Here is a 24,095-nt window from a genome sequence, read left to right as displayed (position 1 = left end):
AATAACATTGACGAAAATTGTTGTGTTAGTACATTCACCACTAGTTTGACAACTCGATAATAAATCTAATAAATAGTCCTTACCTCCAATACGACCCAAAATCCATTTAAGCTTTATGTATTCTTAGTTGAGCAATCACCGAGACATATGTATAGCTCAGCTAAAATTGCAGAACCCTAATCATAATTTGACGCTTTATTTAAATCTTCTAAAGATTCCAGAAAACCAATTAATGACACTGAGCTACCATTAGGGAAAAAAACTTGGCCTAACATCCATAATACAAAAAATACGTTCAAGCTCGGGATAATCTTCAGCTCTGTTTATCCCCTTGGCATGGTAACGGTTCAAAAAAGCCTTCAACCCAGACACTCTTAATCCATATGAGTGTAACTGTCTGGATTCTGGCTTTCTTTCAGTATCATTTGAGTACAAGGGGAGTAATTGTTTCCATCTTCCTTCTGATATCCAGTTTAATTGGTTAAATTGTACTATTTCACCGCTTTTTATTCTAGTCAACATATACAAATTTAATGGTGTGAACCCTAAAAAACAACATGGTCATAAAATAAAGTTTGTATGTGGAACTAAAATTTGTATGAAACTAAAAAATTGAATCTCTAAAAATTATTCTGAACTAAAAATTAAAAAATTGAATGGAAAAAATAGAACTTACCACACTCGAAATCCTTGAAAAAGAACGTATTTGCAGTGTTCCACCAACGTTCACAAATAACTCGCACAACTTGATTCCTATGGTTTTTTCCTTCCATGAAATATAAACGCTGCCAAGGATATCTTCTCAAGGATTCTTGAACAGCTTCGGGGAGTAACCCAAACACTTCAGTTAGCTCAGGCCACCACCTCTTAATTTATGTAACAAAACTCGCTCAAGATGGTTACATAAATGCGTAGATGTTACACCAGATCCAACTAGTTGCCTAACATTAGTGAATTCGTGATGTTTATCCTGAACCCATACGATATCACTATCTGTAATAAATTTTCCTGTTTCTTTTTCTTTGTCTATTTGTTTTGGAACTACTCATTTTAAAAAAATCGCTCTGGTATGCTCTCTAGAGAAGGGAAGAATTTTTTTTGTGGATGAAAAACTGAAAAGGAATAGTAGTATTTATAAACGGTAGAGCACCGACCATGGGCGGTCGAGATTAAATCGCTAGCGGTGTAGAAAAGACCGAGAGGTCAAAAAGAGACCGCTAACGGTGTAGTCTCGACCGGTCGGTGGAGACTCAATCGCTTATTTTTTCCCATAGTGGCGCTGCCAGTTTTCTAGGCCAGCTGGCATGGCAAATGGGTGGGTTAGTCACCTCCATAGTAACCGGCCTAAGCTGAAATAGCGTGACTGTCTAGTTTGACGTCCCCTTATATTATGAAAGTCAACCAATAGATTAAACTTACGATATTTGCTATTAGCAATGCGAGTCCTAGCGAATCTCTGTAATAAAAAAAAGGTGGTGTTTGACTCTGAGATTTGAGAGTCATTAGATGGACAGAAGTCACAGAATTGATCCAAGAGGCCCATCACATGGTCTCTGTCGTCCGGATGGAGCTTTGACTTCGACGGCTAAGAAAACTTCGGTAATTATATGGATGAGTCACCGTAAAGAAGTGTGTTTGTTATCTCTTCCATGAAACCTATTTTCTCCTTCTTTTTTTTCTTCTTCTGCTACTACGATTCTTCTCTTCGCCCGCGAAGAAACTCTAAATTTTGAGATTTGAGTTTCCTTGATGTGCTCTACAGGAAATTTAGGAGGCAAGGCGGTGAGAGGAAAAGAAGACGAAGGTAGAGATGAGGGAACCCAAGAATTTATAATCTGTTAATATTTTTTTTATTGTTGTAGGCTGATTGATAAAATTTGGGTTTTCCCATTCTAATCAACGAAATTGATATCGAGTAATGCATCTATAAAATTTAGGGTTTCAATTATTGATGAAGTTGATTGTTGATAAAATCAGTGGTGGTTAGGAACAAGATCGTTAGGTCAAGTGATCGCAGAGTCCTCAATATCTTCAGGTGATTTTGGAAAAAGGAAAACTCCAGGTATAGTCCAACCGTTATCTTTTTTTTTTCTTTTCTTTTCCGAATTGTTGATTCTAAGTTTTTATATGGTTCTTCACAAAATTTTGGAGCTCTTTTGACATGATTTTGTCCTTCGACTTCCTTTGCAATTAGTTCGGGACCATGGTCAGATTAAGCTAAATGACAAATCCATGGTTAAGAGGAGGACGAAAAGTCTGGAATTCCCCTCATTACTCATTCAAGTTGGAAAATTTGATCTTTCTCACAGGTGCAGTTTTTACTTTTTTGAAAAATTATTTACTGTTATGTTTTAATTCATCAAAATTTGAATCTTAATTTACTGTGTTACATCCAAAATCACCGATTAATTGTCACATGTTTGTTTTTGATTTTGCAATACAGTGAGTGGTGAAGTTGATACCTTGAAAGTGGTTACTGACGAAGAAAATGGTGTTATAATGGGAGCTTCAGGTATGTTGAAACTAGAAAAATTTGACCAGGTTGGGTTGTTGTAAAGCATGCCATTGTTATCTCTGATTGGACCCCCAAATTTCTATTTTATTGAAAATGTTTGCTCTTAGGTTACTTGAAGTTGGTCATTTAACAGGTTAGATGCTTGAAACTTTGCTTTCGTGTCTAGGTGTAAACTACTAGCAGCGACTGGCTTTTTGATGCGAAACTTTGAGTTTTTCTCACTTTTCTGAGTCTGAGTTATCGATATTCTTATAATAATACAGAGTAAAGGAAATTAAAAGATCAAAAGAACAGAAATATAAAACTCAGACCCATCAACTCTGTTTTGAAATGAAAATCATATTCTTTTACACATCTTTAGGAATCTTGCAGAGTCTGTACTATAGGGTAAGAGGGTGTAGGCTCGGTAAGCACGAAAGACAACTAATAAAACTTACTCAAACCAAGCACCTCCAACAGGAAATAATTTGCATCCTAGCGAGTAAAGGAAGTAACACCTACACTTAAGTTGGTATATTGTTGGAAATAACACCTACACTTAAGTTGACGAATGTAGTTTGGATTGCTTGGCGACACGCTTATCATGTTGACACATTTGTACGTATATTTTCCTATGTATTAGGTAGGATATTGAAGGAAACCTCTCTCCAATTTCACCATTAATTATGGTTGACAACTCCATGAATAAGGTGCATTTCATTTCTTCCAAATATTGACTGCTTAAAACATTTTTTTTAGACATGGAACCGAATAAGAATAATTGAAATGCTTAATTGAAATGGCGATGCCTCTATCTTGATGCCCTGCTCATTTGCAGTAGTTCGGTGTACACTGTCGAGCCTACGTCAAAATAAAAGCAACTAAAGACAAGTTTGACTTTCCTCAAGCCTAAGTAATTCTAAATTGTTCGAACAAATTCAGTAACATTAATTTGGGTGGTCGCTGGAGTCTTATGGGACTAGGGTTAATTACTGGATTGCTTTCCTCTGCTTTCACGACAACATCTAAAGCTTAGCATCTTCTGTTCTGCTGTGTTTTGATTGTTTCGTTTTTGAAAATTATGATTTTAATTTTTTGGTGATACTTTTATATATAGAGTTGATAATTTTCTTTGCTCCTCTTAAATGTATTTTGAGTAAATCCCTGACTTCTTCATCTCTTAGAAATTAGCATCCCATGTCATTCACAGTCTATGGGGATCCAATTTTTATGTACTGATGATGTCGTTTGGACAAGTAAACCTATGGATATCTCTGTGAATAAATAGGTAAAAGAAAATTGATGATGGGATGCTCTTTTGCAGGTAAAGACTCAAAAATATACTGAAATACGATCAGAGATAGTTGGAACTCAAGTTGATGCTTCTTAGTTGTACGTTAACTTTAGTTTCTTAGTTGTTTTCATACTAATCTTTTGGAATAGCAATGCTAATGGAGAATTGATTATTTGTTAGTCTAGGGCTAAATATTTAAATCAGCTATAGATTCACTTAGTTATATCGGGTGGCATGTGAGCTTAGAATGGGACAAGGAAAAGCTGCCAAATTTACCATGAAAGTATTGTTAGTGGTGTCCATTGCCCTAAAAATCTTCTATTGGTTGATAGTTATGTTATAAATGAATTATCTACTCTATTGGCTTTCACTTTTCTCCGCGACTGCATCTAGCCGGTTATCTTTGGTAAGACTGGGACTAAAACTTTCTGATTTTGTCTTTTCTGTTCGTTTTTTAGCTAGCTGATCCTTGATAGATTCCTTTCCAAATTTCTATCTTGCTAATTGGTAGGTGAACGTGTTTTTTGAAAGTTAGTTGTGGTTGTTTGATCTGGATGGAAGCCCGTTGTAGTATGCTTGAACATAGGCTTCTCTAGGATTGTACTTGGCATGGCCAATTCATCTCGGCATTTTCACATTTCCAGTTTTAAAGTTTTTTAGGAGAAGATCTTAGTCCCACATCATGTAACTGTCCGTCACTGTTTTTGCGTGTACTATTCCAGTAGCTGCAAATCCGTTATCATTTAACTGCCATGTGCATCTACTTAATTACATTCATTTCGGAGAACATGTTAAATCCGTCACTGTTTTTTGCGTGTACTATTCCAGTAGCTGCAAATCCATTATCATTTAACCACCATGTGCATCTACTTAATTACATTCGTTTCGGAGAACATGTTAAATAAATTGAGTTAACGTCTCTACTTAATGATATTTTGATTGCAGTTTTTTGTTCCAAGTAATCATATGAAAGAGACATGTAGTTTGTCTGTGCATACTGCATTGCCAGGGATGTACCCATGGATTTCAGTAGATTTTACGTTCGTGTACATAGAATGTACACATTGTTAGGGATGCACCCTTGAGTTTTGCTGGACTTCTCTTTCTCCAGCAATAAGATACCTCTACCACTTACTTCTGATGTGATCTGTTTCTTTTATATTTCAAAATTTCGGGTAACAAGCAGGTTCAGCAGACTATTATAGGTTTTGTATTTGGTGAGCTATGTGTACACTGGATCTTCTGAACAAAGATGCCATGTTTGATCAAATTTAAGGGTTCAATTAGGTGATGTCATTTATGCCATTGAAGGTTTTTCAGGAAGTCTATATGTTTGATTGCTTTAATGGCATCAATGTAAAATCTTACTATATTTTACTGAATCTTAGGTGCAATAAGAAATATGTACCCATTCTTCTCTCAATAATATAGGGAGTAATGTGTGTCATGTATTACTGATCCAGTTTCTTTATACATTTTACTTTTCTGCTGTAGGAGTTGCTACAACTGAAATGAGAAAGGGGATCACTAAGCCACGGTTCAAACTGGTGTATCAGTTCTCTAGGAAATATATTATCATTATCATATCAACTGTGGATACTTCTTTGTCTTCCAATTGTACAACAATAAAGCTAAAAGCATGGACAAGTAAATCAATACTACATTTGGCCGATGATTGCCATGAAGAATTTAATATTTAGGAATTCGTTTACGACATTGTCTTTATGATGCTACGTTTTTTCGCTTTGGCTATGTTGCTCGGCACGAAAACTAAGCCTATGAAACATAATAATTAATAATTTGTTGCAGAGCATTCTGAAAGTTGGGGAATGAAATATTTTGGTCATTGGTCACTTTATAAACTTAAAAACAACTGAGGACTAAAGAATTTTTAATTTATCAAGCATTTATTTGTCTAATCAGATTTGTTGATGCAATTATATTGATACAGTATTTTTCGTAGCCAATAGGCATTCATCCGTATACTGGACAAGGTGCAACAGCTTACATTCCTACGTTTATGTTAAAATCAACATACTTCTCGGTTTAATTTGGTTGATATTAAACAATCTCCTAAAAGATCAAACAGATTTTCGGTTCTTAGCTTCATCAATTTGGTGTCCGATTCATTAACAGTTCAGTAGCGTTTGATTCATGGAATAAAATCCTTATTTATTTGCTAAAATATTGGCGTTCGATTTATCAGCATCCTACATACTGTGTTTGTTGCTTCAATCAATCGCGGGCGCATAACATCTATCTTATTATGTCTTTTTCAAGCAAATTTAGTTGAATTTTCAATTAGGTAAAATATTTTGATACATTAATCCAGTTGGATCAAAATCTGATTGTGGGTTTTGTAAGTTAAATGATTTTGATCGTGGATTTTGTTATTCAATGATTTTGATTGTGGTTATACGAGTTGCAAGTGTATTTTGTAACTTCGATGATTTTGGTCGTGGGTTTTGAGAGATGGGTCTCCGAGTTGTCATTCTAGTAAAAATCTCGAAGAGGTGAAAATCATTAAGAAGATTTGCAGAGTAGAAAGGGAAGATCAAGATTAATTTTAGAGGGATTTAACAAGGAGGAAAACATTGGTATTGCTCGGTATTAATGAGTTATTATGGAAAGGTAAAGCTGCTTAGTCTGGAGTATTCTTAAGATTTTATTTTACTGTTTTAAATTGGAAATTCATATTCATTTATTTTCTATGTTTGAATTAAATCTCAGGGTTCAAATTCAAGAAGTGAGAGCAGAAAAACTCACTTCGCTTTCTATAACTTATGTGCATTCGATCTGTATTGGGTTATTCAATATTTAATTATACATCTCTAATATCTTTGTTTCAGTCTGAATTGGATTATTTACAGTTTTCTTCTTCATTATTTGGATTTTGTAGGGGTTAAGATGAATTTTAAAGGTACTTTAAAGCGACCACCCTGTCTATTTTATGAACTGAGCTATTTCTCCATCCATATTAACACCACCTTGATGTCTTGCCAGACACTCTACGAATCCTATTCCTGATCTGGGAGGTACTTTACAATTATCTCTTGCTCTCGCCCACTGTCTGTGTAATATCCTTTATGGACAGGTTGTAAATTTTTGTTACATAAAGGTAATGAGTTCGATAAGATGATCCCACTCTTTGACTTGCTATTAGGATGAAAATCAAGTAAAACAACAATTAAATTTATGGAAATGTTTTCCTTAATTGATGTATTAAATGGAATTCATCAGGGAGAAGTGCCAGGGTCTTTAGCGTAGCTGGTGTTTACATCTTATTTTCCGGATGCAGAACTGTAGAAGTTATTTACCAATTCCGGATTACACACTTTGTATTTGTAGAATTGTCCCTTAAAAATGATTATTCAATCAATCATTGCTAGGTGTAAAAATGGCCACAGCAAGTCTGAAGTAGGGTGTAAAGATGAATATTGTTCACGACTATATCCTCAATCTACTTTATATTACTTCATGTTAAATCCCACTTAAATTGCAAATAGTATCTGTTGTCTTAGCTCAAGTGGAAGAGCATGTGGTTTTTAACCATGTAGTTGTGGGTTCGACTCCTACAAATGGCATTATTATTTGAGTAGGCTAAAATGTTACATGTTTTCGATGTCAAAAACAATGATTCCATTATTTGAAGCTCACATAATGGGACTCCGACAGAGAATATGGAGTTGGACCAAGGTCTTGGAGAAGCTTTTAGGAAATATGCTTGCTTATGAGATTCCTTTAATCGTATTGGGTGCCAGAGTCTATCACGATTTGCAGAAGCCCTCTCCCTCATTCTCTTTTGATAGGTAAAACCTCAGGTGATTGCCGCAAACTGCAAAGATTGTATTACTGGATAGCCAAATATCTCAAATTTACTGTTGGGAAATTTGACCATGAAAAAGTGGATAAAATGGTTGCAGTTATCCTAGGATGATTTAATATTGCACATGATGCAAATCAGTGAGTTATATTTGAAACACAAGATAAAAGGTTCTCCCAATACAGATGCTTTCGTCTAGAACGATTCATCGTACATTAATTGCAAGCACGTAGACGTGAAAGGTGGATACGGTTATTATATTATAATTTACTACAGGTCTTTCAATATATGAAAAAACATAAGTGCACTGTGATGTTGGATTCTCCTAATGCAGATGTATTCACCTAATGATTTTGTGTACCATAGTTGCAGCGGGTAAACATTAGTAGCTGCATTTTAATCTTTTAAATGCTACTGCATGTTAAGAACGTATGAATTTTTATGCAGATTGGTAAGCTTTCTAAAAATTTATTGTGAGCATCCTGTAAACTTTTGACTGCTTAATAGAAAGTACAAATGCCAAACTCTTGACATGCTTTTATGTTTTGAAAACATTATGCAGATCAACATTACTCAGTCTGAATCTGCAAGTCCTGCATCCAGTGCAGCTCCCTGATGTATTTCAAATAGTGATTGTAGTTGTAGTGGTAAAAAGGGGTCTTTTCAGACTTGTGAAGAAAACAATTTTTTTTAGATTTAATTTAAAAAGGAAAATAAACAAAATAATTCAAGTCTTTAGAGAAAATTACCAAGACTTGGATTCCACCATTGACCCATTATTTGATAAATTCTAATAATTAATATTCATGCAATTTTTCTTGTAGAGTGATTCTAATATTATGCCTTTTGTATATTTTTGAAGTAATAATTGTAATCACAAAGTATAAAACATCAAAAGTTTTTAAAACCCAGCATGCTTCATCAAAATAATTCACAACTATTCAATAAAAACTAATATTTCAAATTCAATTCCATGCAAATAATCAAATAATAATATTGCAAATAAATAATAAAGTTAGAATTATACCATAAATAAGGACCAATGGCTTCCTCCGTCGCCTTGGCTAAGGGGTTTAGCTCCTCATCTCAAAAACACACTCACAAGATGTATTCATGGCTAAATAAGTGTTTTTATTGATGAAAATAATTGATAATTGAAGTTTGTAACGCTGTTATACTGTTGCAGCGTCACTGTTACAAAGGGGTAGTGCTGAAAATAATCGATAACAAGTGTTGTATAACAACGACACAGAGAGTTCGCTGTTTGCACTGTTGAAGAACTACGACCCGCAGCGGACAGTCGATGTACTGTTGATAAACGACGGCTTGGAGAGTCTGTTCTTCACGTTCTTCCTCCTCGCAGCAGCAGCAGCAGCAGCAGAACCAGAATCTCTGCAACTTGGATTTTTTGCTCGTAGTGCTCTAAACCTCTCCAATTCTCTCCTCCCACTTTTATGACTTGAAACCACTCTTATATATCCCACAACCCCAAATATCTCGTATAAATTCCGACTTTTTCTTTTCTTTTTCTCTGCGCTGTTGAGAGAATAATCTTCTGTTGAGCTTTTCACGTGCTGTTAGCTATAAAATAGCTACCAAACTCTTCCCTAGACTTGAATAAGACCGTGTACATGTTAATCCATCGTCAAAGTCCTCCAGAAATCTCTCAAAAATCTTTGAAAGTGCACAGGACACGTCTCTCTGTTTTAACTTTGATTGCTTCTCCCGGATATTCTAGCCCAATTAAGCCCATGAAATCATCCATACTAGAATTTATATCCATATCACGTCCAGCCCAATCAATTTCCGGTGTTTAATCTCCCTAAAACAGCTCCAACAATCGGATCAAAATTCAACAGCGATATGCATGGCCTTTCCCGCCAAAAACCAGTATTTGAAATTTGAAGAAGACCTCCCCCTATCCAGTTCTGGTGTCCCTTTAGCAGCTGCCTGGAAATGGGTCACCCCTTAGTAATTAGGTTACCCCTTATCCAAAGTGAGAGTCCGTATAGTAATTTTCTCCCACGAGCGCAAAAACCACTTTTTTAGCCAATTTCGCCGCAAAAGCTTATTTCTCCGGAAATACCTACAGGGACATAAAAAGCCATAATAAGTACAAAAATGGGTACTAACACAATATACAATTGGGCTATATTAGACACATAAATGCGTCTATCAAATACCCCCAAACTTATTATTTGCTAGTCCCGAGCAAATCAAATAAAAAAAAATAACTCACTGTCGCAGGCATCGTCGATTGCATTTAGCGTTAAAGCCAACCCCTAGGTGGCCCTAGTGGCCGAGTTATAGTCTCGGGGGGCTTACCAGAGTATACCCACAAAACCTTAATACTCCAGACCTTAGCTATCTACGCAGAACCTTGGAAGGCACTAAAGAATCTCCTTGGTTGGCATACTTATTGACTACAGGAAGAAGTACCCTGATGCGAAATTCCAATTGCTGTACACGAGTTTGCACTCAAGCATACTAAAATTCATATAAAGTGACAGAGCTCTACTCAGATAGTTGCACTATGGACATCATATTCGGAGTCAAAACTAATCACATGGATAGATCAAGAAGATGGATATAGAAAAACATAGATGGTTTTGATGTTTACTAAGTGAACGCGTTTCCCATATCTGTCTGAAGGCCTCCGCCAAAATGAACCTATCCTAATGGATTGAGATACTAGTCTGACTAATATCAACACACTGGCATATACAAGGGTACCAGTGGTCGATAACCTAACTCTAGGTCAACACAACTGGCATATACAAGGGTACCAGTGGTCGACTTTATTGAATTTATTCCTTTTGGTCAAATGGTCTGGTCTCAATTTTTTTTTTTTTTTTTTTTTTTTTTTTTTTTTGGTAACTACCATTTTTTTTTTCATCTTTTTTTCATTCTTTTTCTTTTTCAACTTTTTTTTTTTTTCATGGTATCTCAATCACTCTAATTCACCCTAGCATTGGTAACAACTTGAATCGTGGGCCCCACCTATCACTTAGAGAAACATAGTTTAAAAACAAAATAAAATAAAAATAGAAGTGAAAAGGACTCAACGAGATATGGTGAAACTATCATGTTATTTCTAACACCTGAGCTCTGTGCTTTTATGAATAGACTCTTTTAGATGTTTCCATCTAATCAGATTGGTTCCTCAAACTCCTACAATCAAAATGCTTCCATCCACTTAGATTAGTTAGTGCAATCCTCAATAGGCATAAATTTCTAGGCTCTGGAGTTTATTTATTTATTGCAACTAAAAGCTAACAAAAAGTTTCTTCCCCACCCCCAAACTTAAATCTAACATTGTCCTCAATGTTTCTCATGAAAGAACAGTACCAAGAATATAAGTAACATGAGGAAATAGTAAAGAGAGAGTTCGGAAAGATAGTACCTGAGTGAAGTGAAACCAAAAACTGAATATAGAAATTATACAACATACAAATCACCTCGATGGTCAATCAAGGGTAAACAGGGACCTCCTCAACATCACCTGTAGGAAAAGGCTCTAAAAAGGGCTTCAATCGCTGACCGTTAACCTTTGAAGAACTACTACCATCCAGTGTCTCGATCTCAACAGCTCCATGAGGAAAAACAGTACGGACCACAAAAGGACCGGTCCACCGAGAGCGCAGTTTCCCGGGGAATAGATGCAAACGAGTGTCATACAGAAGAACTTTTTGACCTGGAGAAAATGACTTCCGTAATATGTTTCTATCATGCACAAGTTTCATTTTGTTCTTATACTCCTTCGCACTATCGTAAGCATCTATACGAATCTCGTCCAACTCATTGAGCTGGAGTTTCCTATGGGCTCCTGCCTTGTCAAGTGAAAAATTTAGCTGCTTAACAGCCCAATAAGCTCTGTGTTCTAACTCAACAGGTAAGTGACATGCCTTGCCATAAACAAGCCGATAAGGCGACATTCCAATGGGGGTCTTAAACGCAGTACGGTAAGCCCATAAGGCATCAGTAAGCCTAGACGACCAGTCTTTCCGATTAGGATTAACTGTTTTCTCTAATATACGTTTTATCTCCCTATTGGAAACCTCTACCTGACCACTAGTCTGTGGATGATACGGGGTAGCTATCTTATGTGTAATACCATATTTCTTCATCAGAAGTCTAAAAGTCCCATTACAAAAGTGCGACCCTCCATCACTAATTATAGCTCGCGGTGTACCAAAACGTGTAAGTATATTATTTTTCAAGAACTCAATCACAACCCTATGGTCATTGGTTTTACACGCAACCGCCTCAATCCACTTAGAGACATAGTCTACGGCGACAAGGATGTATAGGTTACCAAAAGAATTAGGAAACGGACCCATAAAGTCAATACCCCACACATCAAAGACCTCAACAATTAAAATAGGGTTCAAGGGCATCATGTTCCTACGGGAAATGGTTCCTAATTTCTGGCATCGTTCACAAGTAACGCAGTAACTGTGGGAGTCTTTAAACAACGAAGGCCAATAGAATCCACACTGCAATATCTTAGCAGCAGTTTTCTTAGCACTAAAGTGACCCCCACAAGCATGATCATGACAAAAGGAAATAATACTGGACTGGTCACTCTCAGGTATACATCTCCTAATAATCTGGTCTGGCAATACTTAAACAAATAAGGATCATCCCAAAAGAAGTGCTTAACCTCAGCTAAAAATCTAGAACGATCTTGTTTACCCCAATGTTGGGGCATTCGACCAGTAACAAGATAGTTCACTATATTCGCATACCAAGGTAATTGGGTAACAAAGAACAATTGTTCATCAGGAAAGCTATCCCTTATAGGAAGGGAATCATCTGGGGAACTAACAACTAGCCTAGACAAGTGATCTGCTACAACATTTTCGGCACCCTTTTTGTCTCTAATGTCTGGAGAAAACTCTTGCAACAACAGAATCCACCTAATCAATCTAGGTTTAGTATCCTTCTTAGACAAAAGATATTTTAAAGCAGCATGATCAGTATATATGATGATCTTAGAACCTAAGAGATAGGGTCTAAACTTGTCTAAGGCAAACACAATGGCTAATAGTTCCTTCTCGGTAGTGGTATAGTTCAACTGGGCATCATTCAGAGTTTTGCTAGCATAGTAAATCACATGAAGTAACTTATTTTCTCGCTGACCTAGCACAACACCAATAGCATAATCTGAAGCATCACACATGATCTCAAAGGGTAGGTTCCAGTTGGGTGCCTGGACTATGGGGGCGGTAGTGAGTAATGACTTAAGCTTCTCAAAAGCCTCTAAACAAGCATCATCAAAAACAAACTTAACATCTTTTGCAAGCAAATTGCAAAGAGGTCTAGACATCAAGCTAAAATCCTTAATGAAACGACGATAAAAACCAGCATGTCCTAAGAATGACCTAATATCTCTTACGGTTTTTGGGACCGGTAAAGTTTTAATAAGGTCAACTTTTGCTCTATCCACCTCTATACCCTTTGAAGATACAATATGCCCTAGAACAATTCCTGAACGAACCATAAAGTGACATTTCTCCCAATTAAGCACTAAATTCTTTTCCTTACACCTAGTCAAAACTAATGACAAATGATGCAAGCACTCATCGAAAGACGAACCAAACACTGAAAAATCATCCATAAAGACCTCTAAGAACCGTTCTACCATGTCAGAAAATATGCTCATCATGCAACGCTGAAAAGTCGCAGGGGCATTACATAGCCCGAAAGGCATGCGTCTATACGCAAAGGTACCAAAGGGACAGGGTAAAAGTGGTTTTCTCCTGGTCTTCTGGGGCAATAACGATCTGATTATATCCAGAGTAGCCATCTAAAAAGCAGTAGTGACTATGTCCAGCTAATCTCTCTAGCATCTGGTCGATGAAGGGAAGGGGAAAGTGGTCCTTCCTAGTGACCTTGTTCAATTTCCTATAGTCAATACAAACACGCCAACCCGTGGTCATTCGGGTCGGGATTAACTCATTGTTATTATTCTGGACTACAGTAATACCAGATTTCTTGGGAACAACCTGAACGGGGCTGACCCACTTACTGTCTGAAATAGGGTAGATGAATTGCATCTAATAGCTTAAGAACCTCAGTTCGAACTACTTCTTTCATATTGGGGTTTAGTCGACGTTGCATCTCCCTAGAAGGTTTGGTGTCTTCCTCTAAATAGATCTGATGCATACAAACAGTAGGACTTATACCCTTAATGTCTGCTATGGTCCACCCTAAAGCTTCCTTGTTGTTTTGAATGACGGTTACTAGCCTACTTTTGATCTCTATCCAAGTCGGAAGAAACAATCACAGGTAAAGTCTCAGACGGGCCTAAAAACACATACTTCAGGGTATCTGGCAATGGTTTTAGGTCCAACTTAGGAGGCTCTTCTAAAGAAGGAACTAGGGTAGACTTAGAAACTGGTAGTGGTTCGAACTTAGGTTTCCATCCATTACTAGTATCTAACAAAGGGGTTGAATCTAACAAAGCATTCACCTCATTAATTACATTATCATCATCAAAATCAATCCCAAAGTGAGCTAGGCATTTTTCTAATGGATCTTCTAACAAAGTGTTTGGTAATGACTCCTCGACTAATGTTCCTATCATGTTCACCTCTTCTATATTCGAGTCATCTAGTTCAGAGGGTAGCTTACTAATATTAAAAATATTCAGCTCAATAGTCATATTACCAAAAGACAAATTCATAATACCATTTCGACAGTTAATGATCGCATTGGATGTAGCTAAAAACGGGCGACCTAAAATCACTGGTATTTGGTTCTCTGGGTCAGGGACAGGTTGGGTATCTAGGATAACAAAATCCACTGGATAAATAAACTTGTCAACCTCTATGAGAACATCCTCGATCACACCACGAGGAATTTTAACGGACCTATCAGCTAACTGAAGTGTCATCTGGGTAGGTTTCATCTCACCAAGTCCTAGCTTAAGGTACACATGATATGGAAGTAAATTACACTGGCTCCTAAGTCAAGCAAAGCTTTCTCAACACGGTACTTACCTATTGTACAAGCAATGGTAGGGGACCCTGGGTCTTTATACTTAGGAGTAGTGGTATTCTGAATAATAGAACTCACATGACTAGCTATGAAGGCTTTCTTCTGGACACTGAGCTTACGCTTTCGCGTACACAAGTCCTTAAGGAACTTGGCATAAGAGGGAATCTGCCTAATTGCATCTAATAATGGAAGGTTGATATTAACCTGCTTAAAAACCTCCAATATATCATTAAAGTTGGACTCCCTCTTAGTCGGAACTAGCAGCTGGGGAAACGGGGCTCTGGGAACAAAGCCGGGCTAACAGGACCCTCATTGGTCTCTTGGAGACTCTATCAGTCTCCTCATTTTCTGGCTCAGCAGGGTGAACTACAGCATGTTCACTATCAGGCATGGCAACCTTGTTGTCAACTTTCTTTCCACTCCTAAGGGTTGTGACAGCATTCACATGATTGTACGATTTCTCTCCTTTTGGGTTGGGATCAGTACGACTAGGGAACCTTCCATCTTCTCTCTCACTTATGAACTTAGCTATTTGTCCTACTTGAAGTTCTAATTTGGCAAGACTCTGGGAATTATTCTTCAATTCTTGCCTAGTTTCTTGTTGAAAGCTCATGTGGTTCTTTGTTAGCATTTCATGGTTATTTGCTAACATAGTGAGAGTATCCTCTAAGGTAGAGATCTTTTTCTCGGAAGTGTTCTGAAACTGGGTTTGACCTGAAGAGTTCTTAAAACCAAAACCTGGGGGAGGCTGAGAATTTCTAGACTGGCCTTGACTCTGGCCCTTAGACCAAGAGAAATTAGGATGGTTTCTCCAACCAGGGTTGTAGGTTTCTGAGTATGGGTCAAACTTCTGACGGTTCTCAAACCTAGCATTGTTATAGACAGCATGGGCTGGCTCTTCACTAACCTGACCTTCCAAAATGAATTATCGGGCTCTATTCCACAACTAGAGACTTGAGAGGCTCTATTAGGTTCAACAAGGGACCTATTTTTAGACTGGCCCATTTCCAAAGCTTCTAACCTTCTGGACAAAGCAGCAAACTTAGCATCTGACGCAAAACTCGTATCTACCATATTGGTGCTACTTCTATTGACCAAGAGTCTTTTAGGGGGTTCAACACAAGATTCCCACTGTTGGGATTTTTCAGCGATAGCTCCTAAGAAGGTAAAAGCATCATCAGCATTTTTACTAGTGAACTTACCAGCGCACATAGACTCAACCATGGCTTTGGTCGAATAGTCTAAACCATCATAAATAATCTGTACAAGTTTCATATTATCAAATCCATGGTGAGGACACTGAGATAGGAGATCATTGAATCGCTCTAAAAACCTATAAAGAGACTCTCCCTCTTGTTGCACACTAGCACTAATTTTTTGCCTAACAGCTGCAGTTTTATGCTTAGGGTAGAATTTCATATAGAAGGCAGCGATAAGTTCCTACCATGTTTCTATGGATTCAGACGGTAGGTTGTTAAGCCAGGTCTTGGCTTTATCTCTCAAGGAAAAGGGAAACATTTTAAGTTTCAAGACTTCATCAGTAAGGTCTTTTATTCTAATTGTCCCACAGATTTCCTCAAAGTCCCTAATATGGAAATAAGGGTTCTCATCATCTTTTCCTAAGAATATAGGGATCATCTGAAGACTACTAGGTTTTATCTCAAAATTAGCCGTAGTGGCTGGCAATTTAATGCATGAAGCTCGGTTGGTCCTAGTTGGGAACATGTAATCTTTCAAAGTTGCCATCGCTGGCACAACAGAAGTACTAGGGGTACTTTCCTCACGAAGAGACAGATTCTCAAAACTGAAGTTTCCAAAAACAGGGCTCTCCAAAGAAGAGTCTTCGATCTCCCTGCTTAAATCAGAGGAACTACTAGGTTTTTCGCTAATCAATCGACCTAGAGTATCTCTTTTCCAAGCCCTAACAAAATCGGGCATACACTAAAAAAAATTCAAAAAGAAATAAAAATCCTAACAAGAAGGTTCTAGCAATCACACAGCAGGCTGACTCGACTTTACCACAGCAAACCTAAAGATTTCTAGCAAACAACAAGCATGATGGCTCCACTTAGATTGTTTCTAGACCAGCTTCTAATCCTTCGAAAGGGAATTCGTTACAATTTGAGCAAACCCCTCTGGAATCAATCCGAGTTAAAGCAAGTTGAATCGAGGCGAGGGAAGCTCAGTGGAGCTTTGATACCCAAAACCTCACCGATCCAATGCGGCGCAATCACGCATTCAACTCGCAGAAACCGTCAAGAACTTCGAGGTGTGCTTAAAAGAGTAACCAATATTTTTCGAATGATTGTCCTGTTAAGCTCGATACCCTATAGGTCTCTTTCTAGTCCAAATTTTAGGCTTAGGTTCGCTTTAGGTTTCGTTTTCCTAAGGCGGGCAAGAAGGGAGCGGTGATGAAATCCGAACCCTTATCTTATATGGTCCAGTCCTTGCCCTTTACTAGGAATTTAAAAACAGTCCATATTCAAGTCCTCAGCATATATTCACCTTAAGGAGTCCAGTAACCCGCTTGCAGGAGATTCGCGGGTGTTTAGAATTTTACCTCCCGTACCAGACGGGCGAAGAACCGCTGAAGTCGACTCGGGCCACGACTCCTATGTCGTGTGCGAACCCGAGGGGCCGAGGTGATATTGTAATCACCGTCCTTCCCTGCAAACAATTTGTATTTAAGGATACCCTTCCGTAGGGTTTAAAAATAAAAATGTCCCAAAATTAATGTCCAAAGTCCATAAAAAAAATACAAAAGAAAAGAAAGTCTAATAAAAAAAATTACAAAAGAAAAAAAAAAAATGTCTCTCTTTTTTTTTTCTCTCTTTTTATCAAAATAAATAAATAAAATTCTTCTTCTTTCGCTCCTTTAGCTTTGCTTTTCGCTCCCAAACTTTAAGTAAATCACCACAAGCTTTGGCAAAATTGTCTTTCGCTCCAATCTTCAAAAATCTGCAAGGAAACAAAAAAACCAAAAACGTAAAGAAGAACAAAAATAATAAAAATCTAAAAAAAAATGCTAACTAAACACAGGTCCGCGTCGGCGGCGCCAAAAATTTGATGTATTTCAAATAGTGATTGTAGTTGTAGTGGTAAAAAGGGGTCTTTTCAGACTTGTGAAGAAAACAATTTTTTTTAGATTTAATTTAAAAAGGAAAATAAACAAAATAATTCAAGTCTTTAGAGAAAATTACCAAGACTTGGATTCCACCATTGACCAATTATTTGATAAATTCTAATAATTAATATTCATGCAATTTTTCTTGTAGAGTGATTCTAATATTATGCCTTTTGTATATTTTTGAAGTAATAATTGTAATCACAAAGTATAAAACATCAAAAGTTTTTAAAACCCAGCATGCTTCATCAAAATAATTCACAACTATTCAATAAAAACTAATATTTCAAATTCAATTCCATGCAAATAATCAAATAATAATATTGCAAATAAATAATAAAGTTAGAATTATACCATAAATAAGGACCAATGGCTTCCTCCGTCGCCTTGGCTAAGGGGTTTAGCTCCTCATCTCAAAAACACACTCACAAGATGTATTCATGGCTAAATAAGTGTTTTTATTGATGAAAATAATTGATAATTGAAGTTTGTAACGCTGTTATACTGTTGCAGCGTCACTGTTACAAAGGGGTAGTGCTGAAAATAATCGATACAACACAGGTGTTGTATAACAACGACACAGAGAGTTCGCTGTTTGCACTGTTGAAGAACTACGACCCGCAGCGGACAGTCGATGGTACTGTTGATAAACGACGGTCTTGGAGAGTCTGTTCTTCACGTTCTTCCTCCTCGCAGCAGCAGCAGCAGCAGCAGAACCAGAATCTCTGCAACTTGGATTTTCTTGCTCTGTAGTGCTCTAAACCTCTCCCAATTCTCTCCTCCCACTTTCTATGACTTGAAACCACTCTTATATATCCCACAGACCCCAAATATCTCGTATAAATTCCGACTTTTTCTTTTCTTTTTCTTCTCTGCGCTGTTGAGAGAATAATCGCTTCTGTTGAGCTTCTTCACGTGCTGTTAGCTATAAAATATCTACCAAACTCTTCCCTAGACTTGAATAAGACCATGTACATGTTAATCCAGCGTCAAAGTCCTCCAGAAATCTCTCAAAAATCTTTGAAAGTGCACAACAGGACACGTCTCTCTGTTTTAACTTTGATTGCTTCTCCCGGATATTCTAGCCCAATTAAGCCCATGAAATCATCCATACTAGAATTCTATATCCATATCACGTCCAGCCCAATCAATTTCCGGTGTTTAATCTCCCTAAAACAGCTCCAACAATCGGATCAAAATTCAACAGCGATATGCATGGCCTTTCCCGCCAAAAACCAGTATTTGAAATTTGAAGAAGACCTCCCCCATCCAGTTCTGGTGTCCCTTTAGCAGCTGCCTGGAAATGGGTCACCCCTTAGTAATTAGGTTACCCCTTATCCAAAGTGAGAGTCCGTATAGTAATTTTCTCCCACGAGCGCAAAAACCACTTTTTTAGCCAATTTCGCCGCAAAAGCTAATTTCTCCGGAAATACCTACAGGGACATAAAAAGCCATAATAAGTACAAAAAATGGGTACTAACACAATATACAATTGGGCTATATTAGACACATAAATGCGTCTATCACTCCCAGAGGTTTTTGTGTCTCGATTATCCTTCTGAAGGAACACTTAAGGAACTGCAGCAAGGTGCAGTCTGACCTATCATAATATGACAGGTTAATTCTCATGGTTCTGAGTTACTTTCCCATGACTTTTTATTCAGTTCTTAGTATTATTAGAAAGTTGAATGGGAAAAAATTTGAAGTAAATTGAGGACTTTCGTTGACATCAATAGCCAGTAGGTGTGTTATTTCACTTTTAGATAGGCCCTTCAACTACTTAACTCCAGCATATAAACGATATCCAAGCAAAAAAGACTGTAAGGTACATGCCACAAGGAGAACTTCATGAACAAAATGATTTCACCTCTGGAGAATGTTCTTCATTCCAGTCTTAAAAGGTTCCAGAATGCATGAGGCATCAAGCATGTCATGAGAATACTCGCCGAACATTCATATAAGAGAAGTTTTGGCCTTGGGTTCTTATACAATCCTGAATCCATTGATGATATTTTCGTAGAAGATCTTTCACAAACACCTGCAATTGCAAAAAGCGTCAGATCTGCTATCATATGAAGCCCTTGATTTTTCCAAACTTATCAATTACGTTGTATCGTCTGATTGATATTTACAGTTGGTATTTAAACACAGAAGTGTACCAGAGTTTCGGCGGACACATTGTCCTTTCCATATCAATAAACTAAAAAATCATGTCAATAATAACATTAGCATGATACTGTTGTGTTCCCAACAGCTTGCACTGGCTCTTTTGCAATTGGTTTTCCTCTCTTTCTGCAGGCAAACAAGTTCCTTTAGAAGGAAAGTGGATATAGAAGAACTGTAATGCGATCTATCGTATAGAAAAAGAGGAATGCATGACTCTCAACTGAATAAACAAGACAAATTATAAGTGATGACAGGTAAAAAATCTCTCAAATGACCCAATGTTCTATCACTGACGATTAATCAGTAGTGCAGTCATCGGACAGATTTGTCAGGAGTCCAACTACAAAGACTTTAAACCAAACCTCTATTTCCTTTCTGTTTCCTTTATATGGATAAATTCATTTCACCGGATCTCATGAATTTCTAAACTTTGATGCAGGACCTGAAGCTACATTCGTGTTCAATTGTGTTAGAATATTGCCCTGCATTGTACAGTTTGAGTTCAAGAAGTTGAATAGACATCATAATCAAAGTGGTATTCGATGAGTCACACCATAGCAAATGAAAAAATAAATGAGGTACAACTGCAACTCTATATTTTTTTTTATATTCTTAATAAAATTGTTTATCTCACGATATAGATTGCAAATTCTTCATTAAGTTGAGATTTACTTTTACTTGCTTTCTAACTATCTACGCTACTGTTAGGACCATCTAAGAATATGTTTACAAACCCATGATTTTTCTAAGCCTTGATGTCCTGAATTTCTTGGTTTCTTTAAAGGAGAAATTAAGCTTAGCAATTTTTATATTGGTTACAGGAAACTAGGATCCCAAAAGATCAGGTATGTGTTGATGGAGCTGGAGTTACTAAAATCAAGTACCAAGGGTCCCTGTAAAAGGTAGTTTTCGGTTTCATCAATTTTAGATAATGATTTTTTTGGTTGTTTCACTTTGAGTTTTTTTTCTAATCAGGGAACATAGTTGGTGGGTGTACTGAGCTTTGTAGAAAAGATGAGGATTTACAACAATTAGACATAATAACAATTGCTGCATCACCAATTCACCGTTGCATTATCAGATCTAGGAGATTCGATCCCTTCAGGTGGCACATGAGAAGTTCTTTCGAATCAGATATTAGTAAAGGACGCGAAAAGTCGAAGATTATAAAGTTGGAGAGGCTTCTGAGTTCTGAAATCTTCAGATACTCACAATCTTCTTATTGTTATTAAAAATAAATGTACATGAGACCATTGCGTCAAATGAGATCTTGAAGGCGAAAGTTTTCTGAAACGAGTAGAATTTAAACGTTTGAAAGGACGACTTGGGGTTCAAAATTAGCTGGCATCCCAGTTATTGTTTCTACTGGGTATACATAACTCTTACGGAAAATCATGCACTTTCTTAAAGTGGAAATCATGCACTTTCTTAAAGCGAATATCGTCGAGTTATTTATGATTTTTATGAAATAAATTGCATAGAAATGAAATATTGCATTAAGATGGGCCAAAAAGTGAACAAAATAACTGAAAGTAACTGTGTGGGTGGGTGGGTAAAGCCCGTGTGGGAAAAGGAAGGTAAGAAATTTGGACCTATTTACTTCGAGTCTTCGACAAATATCTAAGTTTCGTAATTTAATTAAATTTCTTAATCCTTAAAATTTCCTAACCTTAACCGACCTACTCAGCTTTGTTTTTGAATTATGACAACTAAATATCGTTCTTATAAATCATCCTATAACACCTGTAAATTTGATTATAGATATTAGCATTTTGAATATAGCTATAAGCATCAGAGAATTTTACTTTTAGTCACTAATCAATTAGCTTATTCTGATTATTATCTTGAAAGCTAATTTTCAGTAATATAAGGTACACGTTTAAAGGAATCAAGTTGAGGAGTATGAAATTAACATTGTTAGAGAATATCAAGTAATTTTTTTAAAATTTTTTTACAACATACATGATCCAGGGCACAAAAAACACGCTGTAAAATTCTAATTCTTAACTATAGTAATATTATTAGGTCATTATTACATAGTGCAACACATGAATTAAGAGGGGTACTTGGGAAACATCTTAATGGAACAAGATATTTCAAATTCTTAGTGACGTCTTTCAAAGCGATGATATTAATGTGTGCAAGGTAGAGAAGTCCACAAGTGAAGGATATCTTCGGACTTGGGAGTATAACAGGTCCAGACTCTTTCCATTTCTCTAATATTCTATAGAGTCAGGACTGGGTTCTCTAACTGATTTGGAAAGGAATCAAGTTGAGGTTATGTTTACAATACCCATCACATCTCTCCTGCTTATGGGTTATTTGATTGATGGACAACATCAACTTATTAAGAGAAATTTTAACTAATGCCATTCACAAGTTTTTCAATGCGGCCTTCAATGCAATCTAAACATCAAATTATAGTAGTGGTGGACTAGATAAGGAACCGTGGACTGCAGATTCATCTTATTTGAATTTCATATTTTAGAAAATTATGTCTTTAAATTTTGCAATAATATTACATAGATATAACAACTCTCATTTGAGCATCATGTTTGTCCAAATGGAGTCAAACTAATTTGGTTAAGCATCTGTCGAGGCATGGAAAATGATTCTCATTGATAACCAAAAACATATTGCACATCGACCGTCGTTGAGCGTTAAATGTCATTACATGTTGATCTTCAGTTTTCTTGCCCATAATCAAGTATTTTTCTTAGCCCTTTGTACTGAAATATTTACCTAGAAATGAAGAAACTAAACTTTAAAATCAAGTAAATATATTTAATTAAGAACCCATGTATTAGATAACCACAAACATGTTACAAAGTACCAAAGTCATAGCTTGAGAATGTAACAAGTAACAACATGTTGAATTTTATCTTCCAAATTAAATGGGCTTATTACAGACTGAACCATTGTTGAAAATATAAATGTGAACTGAGAATTATTAAGTACTGAATTAATAAACTGTATATTGAATAACCATGGATAAAACAAAATTTACAATGATGAAACATTAAGCCAGGAACATTAGGCAGAGTGATGATGGAGACACAAGAAAATACAATCATTTCTTGAAAACATAGTAATTAGACTTTGTGAAGGATTAAGATCTCTGATAGCGATATTGGGAAAGAAAAATAACACATTATGCAACAAAAGAAAGATAAATCAATTCTTGCGGGTTTCTTATTGGTCCTTAATCAAAGCCGAAAAATTCTAATAACGAAGAAAAACTGAAGAACTAATTGAAGTATCTAAACCCATTCAATCATTAGAATATAAAAGCAAATTTTTAAACATGAATTTGAAACAAAAAAGTGTGTGGAAGTTTATGCAAAAAAACCAAAACAAGAGTATGCGCCCCAAAAATTTAAACAATATAGAAAATAAAAAAAGTTTAGAAAGGTGTTACATTTTTTAAGTATTTGATGTTGCATGATTTTGATCAAGTTAAGAGTGACAAGAATTATTATTGCAACATTGACATCTTACTATCGCATGCAAAATGCTCGAGGCTTATTTAAAGAATGAAGGTTCGATTGAATATGGAGAAAATAACAGCGAAATTCACCAATTAAAAAAATCGTCAAGAACATGGTTACATTTTTAGGAGACCGGGTCATAGAAACAATGTTTAAACAACAAGCACACATTGGTCTTTTTCTATAAGGTGGGTTTGAACAAATCATTTACAAATAAATGACATCAATCCATGAAAATTTGAAGAAGTCAAAATCGAAACAGAAACAAAATCTACACCGATTCAACCAATATCTAGAAAGCATATTCAGTTCCCAGCATAGATAAATTTTTACTCGAAAAATAATACAACTGTACAAGAATAATAGAACGCCAAAAAGATATGCTTGGACAGGTCAAAGTCATATTCACTCACATTTTGGAGTAGTTTTTAATAGATCCAAGGTAAGTATGCTATAACTCCAGTTTATATGTTCACTTTATCGTCTGCATAGTTCACCAGGTTTTGGTCGTGTTGAAGGCATTACCTTTGAACAACAATTTCAATAGCTTTTGCATTATTCACCTTATTATTGTTTTGGTAATTTAATTTTTTATTGGCATCAAATTGTTTTCTCATCGGAATTGATTTATGGATTGCTTTATTAAAATTTATACTTATTGCTTCAAAATTCTTAAATTTTTCTTCTGACTAATTTACTGAATC

At 36.3% G+C, this 24,095-nt stretch overlaps 1 protein-coding gene across 10 annotated transcripts; it reads left to right on the top strand.

Moving 5' to 3' along the window:
- The first annotated feature begins 1,554 nt into the window (after positions 1-1,554).
- On the top strand, positions 1,555-5,703 carry LOC113310662. 10 transcript variants are annotated; one of them, XR_003341303.1, is made up of 8 exons: positions 1,638-1,804; positions 1,978-2,062; positions 2,195-2,309; positions 2,444-2,512; positions 3,138-3,204; positions 3,819-3,886; positions 4,734-5,075; positions 5,283-5,703. XR_003341303.1 is itself a non-coding variant. In XM_026559400.1 (5 exons), the coding sequence occupies exons 3-5, from the start codon at positions 2,222-2,224 to the stop codon at positions 5,486-5,488; spliced, it is 363 nt and encodes a 120-aa protein (XP_026415185.1). In that variant the 5' UTR covers positions 1,638-1,804; positions 1,988-2,062; positions 2,195-2,221; the 3' UTR covers positions 5,489-5,641. The 10 variants fall into 10 exon arrangements, 3 of the variants coding, with proteins under 3 accessions (XP_026415185.1, XP_026415183.1, XP_026415184.1); XR_003341308.1 differs by lacking the exons at positions 3,138-3,204; positions 4,734-5,075 and adding an exon at positions 1,555-1,629 and having other exon boundaries at positions 1,763-1,804; positions 5,283-5,658; XR_003341302.1 differs by lacking the exon at positions 3,138-3,204 and having other exon boundaries at positions 5,283-5,658.
- The last annotated feature ends 18,392 nt before the right edge of the window (positions 5,704-24,095 follow it).

This window comes from Papaver somniferum, chromosome 9, assembly GCF_003573695.1.
Source record: "Papaver somniferum cultivar HN1 chromosome 9, ASM357369v1, whole genome shotgun sequence".
In the NCBI taxonomy this organism is placed as follows: Eukaryota; Viridiplantae; Streptophyta; class Magnoliopsida; order Ranunculales; family Papaveraceae; genus Papaver; species Papaver somniferum.
The sequence above is the reverse complement of the archived record's forward strand: the minus strand, read 5'-3'. Positions and strand labels throughout refer to the sequence as shown.

Coding starts and splice junctions, on each gene's coding strand:
- LOC113310662 (XM_026559400.1), top strand. CDS start 2,222: ATGACAAATCCATGGTTAAGAGGAGGACGAAAAGTCTGGAATTCCCCT. Junction 2,310..2,443: donor AAATTTGATCTTTCTCACAG/GTGCAGTTTTTA, acceptor TTTGCAATACAG/TGAGTGGTGAAGTTGATACC. Junction 2,513..5,282: donor TGTTATAATGGGAGCTTCAG/GTATGTTGAAAC, acceptor TTTCTGCTGTAG/GAGTTGCTACAACTGAAATG.